The sequence below is a fragment of the Cyrtonyx montezumae genome, unplaced genomic scaffold (assembly GCF_038088225.1).
Source record: "Cyrtonyx montezumae isolate F1298 unplaced genomic scaffold, pur_monq_1.0 scaffold_3, whole genome shotgun sequence".
Taxonomy (NCBI): Eukaryota; Metazoa; Chordata; class Aves; order Galliformes; family Odontophoridae; genus Cyrtonyx; species Cyrtonyx montezumae.
Genome location: NW_027072034.1, coordinates 95,037,546 through 95,050,648, shown reverse-complemented (window position 1 = coordinate 95,050,648; position 13,103 = coordinate 95,037,546). Strand labels below are relative to the sequence as shown.

The 13,103-nt window shown below is 38.8% G+C and overlaps 1 protein-coding gene across 1 annotated transcript in view; it reads right to left on the bottom strand.

Annotated features, from left to right (window-relative positions):
* Positions 1–13,103, bottom strand: part of ITPR2 (inositol 1,4,5-trisphosphate receptor type 2) — a 255,879-nt gene that overhangs the window by 120,839 nt on the left and 121,937 nt on the right. Inside the window, exons 33-34 of the mRNA XM_065742442.1 lie at positions 9,267–9,395; positions 8,551–8,671 (exon numbers count right to left, since the gene is read on the bottom strand). Of these exons, the coding sequence (XP_065598514.1) occupies positions 8,551–8,671; positions 9,267–9,395 (250 nt within the window). The remainder of the gene's footprint in view (positions 1–8,550; positions 8,672–9,266; positions 9,396–13,103) is intronic.

The window sequence follows — 13,103 nt, the reverse complement described above, 5'->3', positions numbered from 1 at the left end:
TTCTGCACTAACACGCAAGCTCTGCACAGAAGAGGCAGACATAAAAAATATCCCATCTCTCCCTCCCATTTGCTAAAACATATACAACTTGATGTCCTGAACTTGTGATATCAGCAGATGCCCTTCTTTCCTAAACAGACTGCGCATCTAACCCAACAGGAGTACTTGCAAGCACAAGTCATGCATAGAGCCCTGATGAATGAAGGCTCATGTCTTGCCAAGCAGTGAGTCATGGATCCCACACAGAAACTTTCTCTTCCTTTAAACATTACATTGTAATGGCAGCATTTATAATAAACCTAAAAGTGGCTGTGACACCTCAACCCTCAGTTTCAGAGACTATAGCAAGCGCAGTGCATCGTCATTCCCCCAGAACCTCCCACTGGTGCACCCTACTCTCTTCCCCTTGGCTCCCACAAGGGTGTATCCTGTGACAGGGCCAGGACCTCCACCTGCAGATCAGGCTCAACTGCAACATCCCAGGCTGTTTAGTTGGGATGCAAGAGAGCTCTCATACTATTTCTAGCAGGTACTTTCTTTCAAATAGTCTGCTGCAAGAAATAAAATTTTTTGCTTAGGTCAAGATAGGAAGACATTTCCCAGTAACCATACGCAAATCACCCTCACCAGAAGTACAGCAGCGTCAGCACTGGCAATTGACTCTTCACTCACGCTCTCCATTTGTTTTGAAGGCAAGGTTCTTGATTATCATGAGGAAAATTCTAAGTATGGCTGGTCATTATTTCTAATGACTCTTTTTCCATGTTACTTGACCACGTTATTTTTCAAAACACATTTGTCCTGTCGCTGCTTACATTATTAAAGAAGTCCATTAAAGTTCTGCCAGTATGGTTAGGGTGCTGTTGGCTATTAATCCAATTTATTGTGTCCTAATGTCAATCACTAGAATGTTATCGGACAATGCATACTTCTCAATTAAGCGATATGTATGCAGAATTCTGATACATTCAGGAATAAATTTAGCAATGGGGAGCACACTGTTCAGAGGAAAACCCAGACTTCTGCAGTCCTACAGATGCCATTTGAAGTTAACAGCTTCCATCAACATCTGAGCTGCAGTCAAGAACTATGACTGTTCAAAGCATTGCAGCTAATTAAAACTATCACAAAGAAAACCAGAGAGAGAAAAAAAATATTCCTTTGTTTTGAACAGTCCTTATATGTATAATTCCATTTGTAATTAAGATCTGTATTAGTTGTCAAAGGGCACTGTTGAAGTCTAAGCTGTAAACAAAGCCTTTGTCTTCTTATTTTTTGCAGCTTGTAGAAAGTTTATCTTTCATTTGTTTCACATTTCATTATTTAAAACAACATGAAACATATTTTTACATTTTGGAAAGCTGATGAACAAATGTGAGCATAAATATTTATTTTTAATTTAGGTGTTGTAGGCTGCTTTCCTCTTCAAAATGTGTCAATCTCCCTTAACATATGAACATAAAATATTTAAAAGCATGTTTATTTTTATTCCACTTAAAAATACTTTCGGACAGCAGTCAAACTTGCAAAATAGGGTAAGAGCTGGTAGAAAAAAGAATGGGATAAAATTCCATCCTTCATTTGACTAGTGAACTTAGGAAAAAAGCATGCTAGTTATCCATATGTAAACTGGTACAAAGGTATCTAGCAGGATACTTAACACAACAGACTAGCAAATGTCTTCAGCTTGGGCAAAAATCTGTCTTGCAGTGGAGGTCACAGTGCCTACTTACACGCTGCATAAATCCCAGCTAGGGCACTCTGCACAGGGCTAGTCACACCCAAAATATACTATCCTGTTTTGTCAATGTCAGAATAACTGTGATTTGCTCAAGGTCACTCACAAGACTAGTGGCAATAACCACACTTGGAGAAGAGGAGGCTCAGAGGAGACCTTATTGCACTCTACCACTTCCTGAAGGGGGGTTGTGGTGAGGAGGGGGTGGGCCTCTTCTCCCTGATAAATAATGACAGGACAAGAGGGAATGGCCACAAGTTGCACCGGGGAAGATTTAGATTAGACCTGAGGAAACCTTTTTTCTCTGAAAGAGTGGTCAGGCACTGGAATGGCCTGCCTAGGGAGGTGGTTGAGGCACCATCCCTAGCGCTGTTCAAGAAGCGTTTAGATGAGGTGCTAAGGGATTTGATTTAGTAGTTGGGTAGGGATAGTGATAGGAGGATGGTTGGACTAGATGATCTTGTAGGTCCTTTCCAACCTAATGCATCTATGAATCTATGAGACAAATGAACAAATGGTACTAGCAGAAATAGTAAGTAGCAGTGTCCAAAATTCAGCTAGGCCATGGCAAAATGTTCTGCTCCATGCTGGGTGGTTGTGGGCATATTCAATGTCCCATCAGCTTTGCCTCTCCTTTCCTGTTTTAACTATGAAAAAGTAGTGCAGGATGGGGACCCAAAAGAAAACAGGAACATCAATGATGAGAATCAAGCAGCTTAATTCAGGTTTCTCCCAATGAGCAAGCTGGACTCCCCTGAAATCCCAATAGCACACTCCAGCTGCTAAGAGAAGAGCTGACATGGGCTGAACACAATGTATTTTGTTAAATTACCTGCATGCACATTTCTTTACAGAAACACAGAATGTGGAAGTAAAAGGGAAATCCTCACTGATGTGCCATCCTTTCACTATGCTGTCTGCCTGAGAGTAGGATTGATTTAATACAAAGGATTTCCAGGAAGTGGTCCTTACCTGTAATTTTCCTTGGAAAACTATTCTTTAGAGTAATATATCTTGCCATAAGGAAAAGCTTTAAATTCTCCTCGATATTCCTACCTTGTGCTTTATAATTTTAGATTTTTTTTCCATTAGCTTTGGAAGTGATACAGTATTCAACAGCTTCACAGTGTTTAGTACATTTTGTGCTACGTAAAGCAATCCCTAATGTAGGTTTTGGGACACACACACTGCAGTTGCACCCCCTTGTAATTCCTCAAGGAGGAGTGGGACATAGAATTTGGGTCACAAAACTGCCACGGCTGCTCCTAGCTGCGAGTCCCTTACTCTCCTTGCATTTTACACCCCTCTCATACTTACAGACAGCTATCTCATGTTCTGCCATCCTTCCCAGTTGTCACTTAACAGAGAGATGCATATTTAGTTCAATTAATTTGGCTCCATAAATCAGTCCCTGCAGCTCCTTAATCATTTAGTGACTGCTTAACAAATGCATTTGGATGGAGAGACACTAATGCTAGCAATAGCACGACTTTTTAAAGAAAATAAAAGCTTAGTGTAGAATAGACACAAGCCTGCCGATCTTGTACCCTTCACTCAGATGTTTCTTTCTAACAGAAAATTTACATTTAAATATTTATCAGTCTGTAAAAAAGATCATCATTGAATTTTTCTTGCAATTAGGGAAACACAAGCAGTTAAAATAGAATAAAATATGTGTTTCTTCTGAAATGTATTCTTCTTGCTGTCAAAAAAGTAACAACAGGATAATTATCTTATTTGAACTAAAAACTGAAAGTGAAGGTCTAGCTTTTATAAAATGGAAAACTCAAATAGGAAGAGAAACAAAATATTTTCTAGGCTAAAAAAACACCGCTTAAGGGAAGTTCATCAAGGTGGACATTAAAACAAGTGCAGTAATTCCACAGAAGCAAGAAAATGTATCCTAGATTTTATGTTTCATGTTTCCTATTTGTGGACTGTCAGGGAAATTGGAAAGGTCATTAGAGTACATACAAACATGGTCAAGAAGCATCACAGGAAGTTACTTTTTTTGATTCTGTGCATCCTTAATGGGGTAGCAGAGAGCTGAAAATTGAGAATACAGATAACTAGAAAGGACTCGACCAGACCTTCAGACCATTTGTTCGCTTGTTAGAGACAACCCAGGTTTCTTAGTCTCTTTTCAAAATGTATCAATCTCCATACAAAACAAAACTGCATTTCTTGCCATCTCTCCTCCCATTTTCTCTTGTTAATCATGAACAACCTTCCAAAGTTTATCCCAAACCTCTCATTTACCATCTGACTTAATTTAGGTTACTTACAACCTCATATTTTAAATCCCATTCGTTTTGTATCAGTGCTGTCTTTTCACTTAAATGTCTCTCCTTTGCCACCATTGATTCTCCTAAGTACTATCAATACAGGCCTTTATTTTGCAAGGGAAAATACGTGGAACTCTCATAAAGTCTCTTTTTGATACACAGTTCTCATTCCCCTGGTTATCACAATAGTACTTCCTCTGTACTTGTCAGAGTTTTGAACTTCTGAAAAAGTATTGTTACAAAATTTGCCTCCTGTTTAGTAGGATTCTCCTTTGCTTTTCCTGTGCAGAATCCTAGAGTATGATCTGATAATGAGTAATGTGATCTGGCTTGATAACAAATTTTTTTAAAGGCCTGCCAAGAAAAACAGCCTAACAAAATGTGAGTTACTATCTGCCACTGTTTAATCAGCTTCTAATTATTTTATTGTTGGTGCTAACAGCACAGTCACGCAAATGCTACTTAAAATATCCACTGCATGCAGCAGCAGCAAAGGGAAGATGAAATTTGCAGAAAATATAAAGGATAAAGCTAATGACAAGTGTACAACACAACATGTAGCTCAGTACACGGAGGTGCTTCAACCTTGTAACAGAAAACACATACTCAGAGGTGAAGGTTTAAGAATCACTGCTTAATTAAGACGCATTACCATATGGAAACATAGATGATTTAAAAGGCAATCCTTCTGGCCTAAATCTTGAAAAGATTATAAAATTTAGGAACTGAAAGTCCTTTGGGTAATGAATTCACTCAAAACGAAATAAACTGTTAGTCTTTTTAGCTCCTCTGTTTTCACAAGGATTGGGGACCTTTTAAACAATTTTCATTTGTAGTAGCTTCATCTTGCTGTCAAAATAGTCATTTCAATCATTCATTTTTGGACTGTATTTTCAAGCTAAAGATTGGTGCTATGTGATAACATACAAATGCAGAAGTGATTTATGTATGATGCATTAGTTTTATTAAAGTGATTATCTGCTTCAGAAATGCACATGAACAAGAAGTATTATTACATATATATTATGTCATTTTTTAACTCATGCCAGTGTAAGTAACCATTTACTAAGTAATACAAATTCAAGTACATTGGTATCTTCATGTTCCAAATCTCTTGGAGTCACAGAAGGGTCTGCTGAAAAAGGCAAGCAAGCCCATATACTTCCTGCTGAACTGAAGGCACAAAACTGCCCGGACACAAATATGCAAGTGAAGCTTGAAAAGCCTATGAGTTTTTCCCTAGTGGTCAGGTGGTGTTGAAGTACTAAGGTTATAAGAAATTAGCTTCTGCAACATATTCTCTTGTTGATCTGCAAGATAATGTACACTCTTATAGCGCTCATAAGAAAACAGATGTAATGATCATAAACTCCTAAGGCAATACTTACATCTACCTGCCAGCAACGTAACTAGTAAGTGCTGAACAGAATATATGTTGCTTAAACTTGCTCTGAAATGGGTCTTTTAAAAGTGCATTATTATATGGATCTTTGATATCTTGGGAAATCTGGGTATGATCTCTCCTCCTGCTGAGATTTATTTCTAAATCCAGGACTACTACCAAAAAAATTTTTTAAATCATGTTTGTTCTTTCAACTCTATGCTACATTTATTTTCCATCAAAAGTCTTTGGTCTCTGCTGTAAATCTGTCCAGTACTCTATCTCTGATATAGGCAAAATCTTTCTAGAGTATTTTTTTTAAACCCTGCTGTGAAACATGAAGGCCCTAACATTAAAGCTGTCAGACTCTCAAGTTAAAAAAAAAGGAAAAAAAGAAGCAGAAGAGTGCTCACAGATGCCTAGCCAAAATTTCAAAATTCAAACCTAGTCCAAATACAGAGCCAGAAAAAGAGGGAAAAAAAAAAAGAAAAGGAAAGGAAAGGCTGGCCTATCTGTATTACGGAAGAAACCTCTGCCATCTGAAGAAGCACCATCTTGTGCACTCAGAAGACAAGGAAACTTGGTACACACAGTAATAACAAGGGCCTTGATTTTAAAAGCCTCCAGTAACCGCAACTGGGGGAGTTTTTCCAAAGCTGAACAGGCCTACTCAATTAGAAAAGGCAAGCCATGTTTGGCACCATGCCTGAAAATGCTGAGTATCACACAAGAAATCTCATCTAGCTAGCAAAACTTTTATAGAGTTGTGTTTGTTAAAATACTCCATTTTCCGCTTCACCTCTAGTTTGCTCTTTTGGGAAATCCCCTCAACTGCTGCTTTCTACTCCCTTTCAGTATTGACAGAATAAAATGCCAAATAAACGAAATTGTGGTAATTTGCTAACATGATACAATTATTCGATGTTCGCTATTGGTACCAGTATTGAATCCTTCAGCAGTTATAATATGGACAAGGAAATCAGCAAACTGCATGCTAAAGCGTGCTTTCAGGGGCCAGCTCCATGGCTGCCAGGCCCATGGCACACCAGTGTCACTCACAGGCTCCCAGTCCTACTGCTGCTGGTAGCATGAACGTCATAGAGGAGGACACAGGGTGAGGCCCTTCAGTGGTAGCCCAGCTTTACTTTCACATCTGAGAATGCCCAAGACATAGGTGGGATTCCATGAGTGTGAAGCCAGAGAATCAAGAAGGCTGGACAGCACAAAGACATAATTTTAAAAACAAACAAATAAACAATAGCAAACCATCCAACCAATCCACACTGCAGACCATCCCCACCAAGGTGATTCACACTTCTTTCCCATCTGGATGTTATCACAGAATTGTAGGGGTTGGAAGGAACCTCTCTAGAGATCACGTAGTCTGACTCCCCTGCCAAAGCAGCTCCCTAGCCCAGGTTGCACAGGTAGGTGTCCAGGCAGGTCTTGAATGTCTCCAGAGAAGGAGACTCCACCACCTCTCTGTGCAGCTGTGCCACTGCTCCGTCACTGCACTGGGAAGAAGTTCCCATGCACATTTGTGCAGAACTTCCTATGCTTCAGTTTGTGTCCATTTCCCCTCATTCCATCACCACACACTGCTGAGAAAAGTCTGATCTCATCCCTTTGCCTCCTGCACTTTAGATATTTGTATGGATACAAATTCAGGTTGGCTGTTTCAGTACTAGGCTCAGGTCTCTACATGAGACTCTACATGCCCTTTTCCTTGTGACCTCTCTGAGCTAAAATTTGTTTTTAAGGTTTAGTTCCACAGAAACGTAGACATGGAGCTACCTAGAAGTATCCATAGGGTATAGTTGGTCTCAGAGACTCTCATCTGCCTTGCTTTCTTCCTTCTTTCCTCAGACTCCCAAAGAAAGTAATTTACTGATGACTCTTCCCAGAACTGCCAGAGGAGAGCAAGGAAGCAAGTGTTAAACACAAAAAGGCTTAGAGTTTTGCCTAAAACTGTAGTAGCTGTTGCATGAAGGAAATAAAATGTCTCCAGTTTTCAAAGTTCTCCTGCCAGACGGATCCATGATTAAATCATTTGCACAATAAACAATACAACTGAAGGTAGATTATTTTTTAGGTAACTGCTATTCTCACTCAGTTAATGAGGTATTTCAACTGAAATGTTGAATGATACTCCGTAAAGCTATCTCAAAATCTAAATTTAGAGTTGATCACTGGAATGTCAAATATGATGGCAATGGATAAGGGACCCTCTCATACTGTTTTATCATTATTTATTGAAACTTCCTAAAAATTACATCAGCTGTAATCACTCACTCTCTCTTCTCAGTTTCAGTTCATACTGAGTGGAACCTTATTCTCTAAGTTCTATAGAAACTAGTTTGAATGTTTTCTTTTTCCTGTTGAGGCAGAAGACTTTAAAATTATATCCGCAGAAATTTAACTTAAGAATGAACTTCTTCCAGTCTTATCTATATACAGGTGACTAATTTTTATTTATTTTTATTTTTTTAATTTTAGGATGGAACAACTCCTTAAATAGTTTTAAGTCTTTGACTTTAATGTAGCATTTGAATTCATTTCAAAGCTTCTAACTTACTAACTGCCCTTGGGACCAAATACTATTTAAGTCTTTGTGTCAGTACAAGCCAATATGCACATAACAGCAGTAAATGCACAAGCTCAATGGTGAAGAGTAAGCAAAGAAGCTGTAGAGTGGGAGAATTTTTGTTTTCCATACCACAACTCACTGATGGAACAAAAGGTAAACAAGTCCAGAAAAAAATATGGTGTTCTCTGATGCATAATTCCTATGTATCACTGCTTACAATAGTCCAGCACAACCAAAAATGCCCAGATATTTTCACACACACATAGAAGCTTTGGTTGTGTTTTAATATCGTAACTATCATGAGTAAACATCATTCATTTAGCAAAGGCACTTGTCTGGCTGCCAGGTTCACCTATCAGCCCTATTTCATGGGATAGATTTGAAAGCATTATAAAATACGTCAGAATTTAACCTCAAAGTGGGATTTCTTATATTACTACCATCACAAATATGTGGTGCTATAATCAAAGAACTAAAACAAAAACATAAACATTCAATCTCAAATAAGTCAGATCTTAAAACACAAAGAACAACAATGAAGGTAGAACTTGGCACCTACCCACTTCAGCCAAAGTTTTGATACATGACTCCACTGAGGCTTTCTGAGTTGGGTTTGGCCAGGTACAGTTGTAAATTCTAAAAGCAGACTGCAGTAGTTGAATAAAAACAGGTTGATGCGTCTAAAAACAAATAGATAAACATGAAAGTTTATACTTTAGAATATCTTCACGACTGTTGCTGACACAACAATTAATCTCGTAAGTGGGATTTTCAGCTTGTACACATAACCTACAAACCCATTAAACTCTCCTTGCTCCTCAGGGCAGGAGGGAATGCAAATCAATTCTGTACCCCTACAGAGGCCAAAACAGAATTTGCTATCAGATCTCCACTGATATCAAGCACAGTACAGAGCAGAAGGACTGAGGAGACTTCCTTGTTCTCAAGTAAATGTTCTTTTTGTCATAGGATATCATTTTTTTTTCATATAATCAAATAAATAGACCTTGATTCTGCAGATAGAATCATAGAACAATGATAACCCTCCCCATCCAGTGAATCCACAAGAGCCAGGATTGAACTGTTTGCTGGTCAGAGTTGTAAAGAGTGAAAATGAAGAGTAAGTGATTTAAAGAGAAATTAAGCTGCTAGCCAGTGGCATGAGAAGGAACAAAGAAATTAGAGGCTACGAAGTTACAGAATTCCTATCTGGTTAGCAGAAGGCATCTCATTAATGGGCTGAATTACATATTGGTCTGTCTCTCTTTTTCTTACCTGCAGGCTGGTGCTGTTATCTGAAAACGGAGAATTGAAGAAGCCACTCACAATGTTCATTACAGGCTCAGTGACATATTTCTCCAGAGATGTGTCTGCATGTTTACGATCTGTGGTCGTGTTACAAACCTACAGGGAAGAAGGAGAAAACAGTGATATTTAGAACTTTTAAGTAAACAAATTGTGTTGTTTAGTATTTATTACAATTATTTATTTCAACCCATGCAATATTTATTCTCAGTATGGATTTTCTATAAAATCCATCAGAGATAACTATCTTATGAGTTTGAAATGTATGTGCTATAGCTCATCTCTCCTCTTGAAGATCCACATTGTATTTTAAATCTCGTTCTCTTCTGAAGTAGATCTTTCTGGTTGGTTGTCAGAAAAAAAGATCCCCCTTAATCAGCACGCTGACACCTACATATTTAGAAAGATTCAAGAAGAAAATGAACATTTCCTCCTGTTGTGGAGGTAAGTTGGAAGAGGCTTCAGAGACAGATGAAACAAACACATCAGGTTAAAAAGATTTCTGGTAATGCTTATCTTTTTGCCACATTCAACACAAATGAGTGGAAAAGGTGAAGCTCACCTGCAGAAAATAAATGTTTTAAGAAGAGGGAAAGAGAAGAAAATAGCATAGACAATACCAACCGCCCTCCAGATTCTAAGCAGACAACATTAATTAAGAAAGCCACATGAGGAAAACAGAAAAGACAAGCTAAAAGCAATGAAAGAAGAGAATGGTTAGCACTGGGACAATTTCGGAGCACAGAAACATGATTAAACTGAAGAAGGATATAGGCAGATTTGTAGAAGTGATTCCTAAAGATACTCTTTGATACAATACTAAAAGTTTGTTGCTGCATAAAGATGTCAAGTTTAAAGAAAGGAAAACATTACTGGGATGGTACATACATACTTCAATATTTCTTCTCTCTTTTTATATTTCCCCTCAACATTTGTGAACATCTATACAGTTATTTTTACTTAGCAGATGTCAGTGGAAACTGTACTAAAAGAAGTCTCCACAAAGCAAGGGTGAGAAAGGCAGGACTGGACAAACAAGGTGTACAGACCATACTCATCCTACTTCCTCATTAGCTTTCAAATAAGCAGTTCTAGTCAGGTTTAAAAATAAAAGAAAGGCAAAAGTATCCTTTTTCACCTATGTAAGCCATAGACATCTGTAACATTCTAAAGAATCTATGCAAGAACAATTTATTTTGTTTACAGACTTCTGGAGTAACCTCCAAACTATTTGAGCTTTTAACACAATCATGAATCTGCACGGTACATACTTATCATTACATCACCTTATGGATGGGGAACTGAAGTCCAGAGGAGCTGACTGAATTGCTTAAGGTCATGGAGAAAAGTGGGTGACAGAACTAGAGACATAATACACAGCATTTGAATCTCATGCAGGGCAAATATGCTCTCTAATTACGCCATGCCACTGTGACACTTGGACACCACAAGACAGCAATTTCACCAGCAGCACTTTAAGGGAGGTTACTGATGTGACATCTATAAGCACCCAAGTTCAGTGGAAGATACCGCTCTTGGGAACACAAAAGCAGTGTCATATGGCAGGCAGAGAAATAACCAAAGACAACTTTGCAAGAATTAGGCAACTAGAGGAGCTTTACTTGTCTGTTTTTCTAAAATGTGTCAGAAAAACAAGACATGTCTCAATGTAGTGCATTCTTATCACTTCAGGAAAGGAAAGATTTTGGTCACAGAACCAACAGTGGCAAAAATGAAATAGCAAACATTTCAGCCCTCCATTCTGGGAACAGTGCAATGCCTCCTCTTCTGTGGACCTCGTGGAGGTATGATATTGAGTTAATAATGAAAACTTGAGGGGAAAAAATATAACCATCATAGAATTGAAAACCCCTTGATGTTCCTTTGCTTTTAATTAATCTGCATGGCAGTTCTGGCTGGAACTGGTAGCTCTGAGGCTGAGAATTTGTTATCCCAATGGGGAGACAGTGAGCTGTGCAGCACTATCACAGTGAATTTAGAAATCACCAAACCTAAACTTCAAAATGTTGTTAAGCTTTCCCCTTCACTCATCTAAAAGTGAATAAGCATGGCAGAGCCATACGTGGGGGATACCACTCTGCTTCAACACAGGTCTGAAAAATTCCCATCACAGAAGGGCTTTGGAAATCCTCTCATCTGCTCTTATCCCTCTGCCCTTCTGGGGACTGAAAGATGTTTCCCTTTGGAAGAAAAAACCTTCATGAAATGGAGATGGAGATTGAGAATGCAGTGTTTAAAAACCTCTTAAGAGACTTTGGGACCAAAACTCGTATGAATAATATTTCAAAAATTCTGCAGGAGAAAGTCATGATGACTTCACAGCTGTCAGATCTCAGCTCTGTCTTTAATCCTGCTCAGAATACAGTTGGTGACTTACAGAACAAGCCACCTGTGGGAAAGGGAAGCCTCTCCTGGAGCTGCACCCACCTTGCTTGGTGATGCACTCTCATACATACAGAGGAGAACGTAGGTTGGCAGAAACTGCAGAAAAAGGTGTCTCTGAAAGTGCGATTGCTTTTGGCAAATGGAATTTAATATACACATCTGCAGACTGCCTGTTTTGCAGCATATCACAACGCTGAAAGAGAATGACAGTTGAGGACTAAATATTTCCTTCTTTGGTCTAGCAACAGATAAAAAATGGTTTCTTTTTTTCCTTTTTTTTTCAGGTTGAAGGAATTCAACCTGAGGATAACACCCTCCACCTTTCACCTAGTGCTCTCTAATGACAGACTCAGACTCAAAGCTCACAAACTCACCCACTGACAGCCATTTGTAGCAGCTAAAAGGAAAGCATTTCCCCTTCCCCCACACAAAAGCATCTCTTTTAGCTCACTGCAACACAGAGGATCAAAGGGCTCTTTTTCTAAATGCTTTGAAAGGTATTGTAACATCTTTCATGAAGCTGACAGCGTTCTAACTGTCCTGATAGCTACATAACACTGATGTATTTATAACTCACAGGCTCTGCCTGGGACCCAGAAAACCAAATACACTCAATAACATAGAAGACACAGCTACCCATGGGGGCTGGCAGAAGAGCAGAACATGCCAGAGCACTTTGGATATGTTATTTTACTTCTTTTAGCTGATAACCTTAACAAAAAGAACTAATAAGGCACTCAGCCTAAGGACACTGCCAGACAGCAAAATAAAATTGCATTTTGCCATTTGGAGAAAACAGCACAACACATAAAACACAGCATTAATAATACACTCACTATTCACCTCTAAAGACCTGGAGTCAAATTTGTCCTATTAGCAGAATATGTGAAAACAAGCTCAAGGCTAACTACCATCAGGATAATTCCAAATCACCTGGCAGCATGTCTCCAGGCTCACAAAGTGAGTGGACAGAGAAAAGAAGAGTGGACAGAGTCCCCTTCCTGCATATATCTGCTTTAAGCCAACAGGCAAGGAAAACTGATCAAGTCAAATAGCTGGGGAGGAAAGCCTGCTCAGAAGGTCAGTACCACGATACATCAGGAAAGGGCATCCCAGAAAAGGATTTAAGCATGAGAAAATACTTCTTGGGGAAAAACAGCAAGGTTAAAAAGAAGAATTGCCCTCCAAGAAGGTTACTGATATTAATTTTCAAGTGAAGCTGGTGTGGTCAGAAGGGCTTTTCAGCCAAGCAACTAGGCAAATGGCAAGAAAACTGGATTTGTAGAGGTCTCTTCTGAGAAAAAAGAGCAGAAATATTTCTATGTAAACCTGTACCCAGAAAAAAGCAAAAATAAAAACATAAGTTTTCTGTTTCACAGAAAAATGAACAAGCCCCTGTGC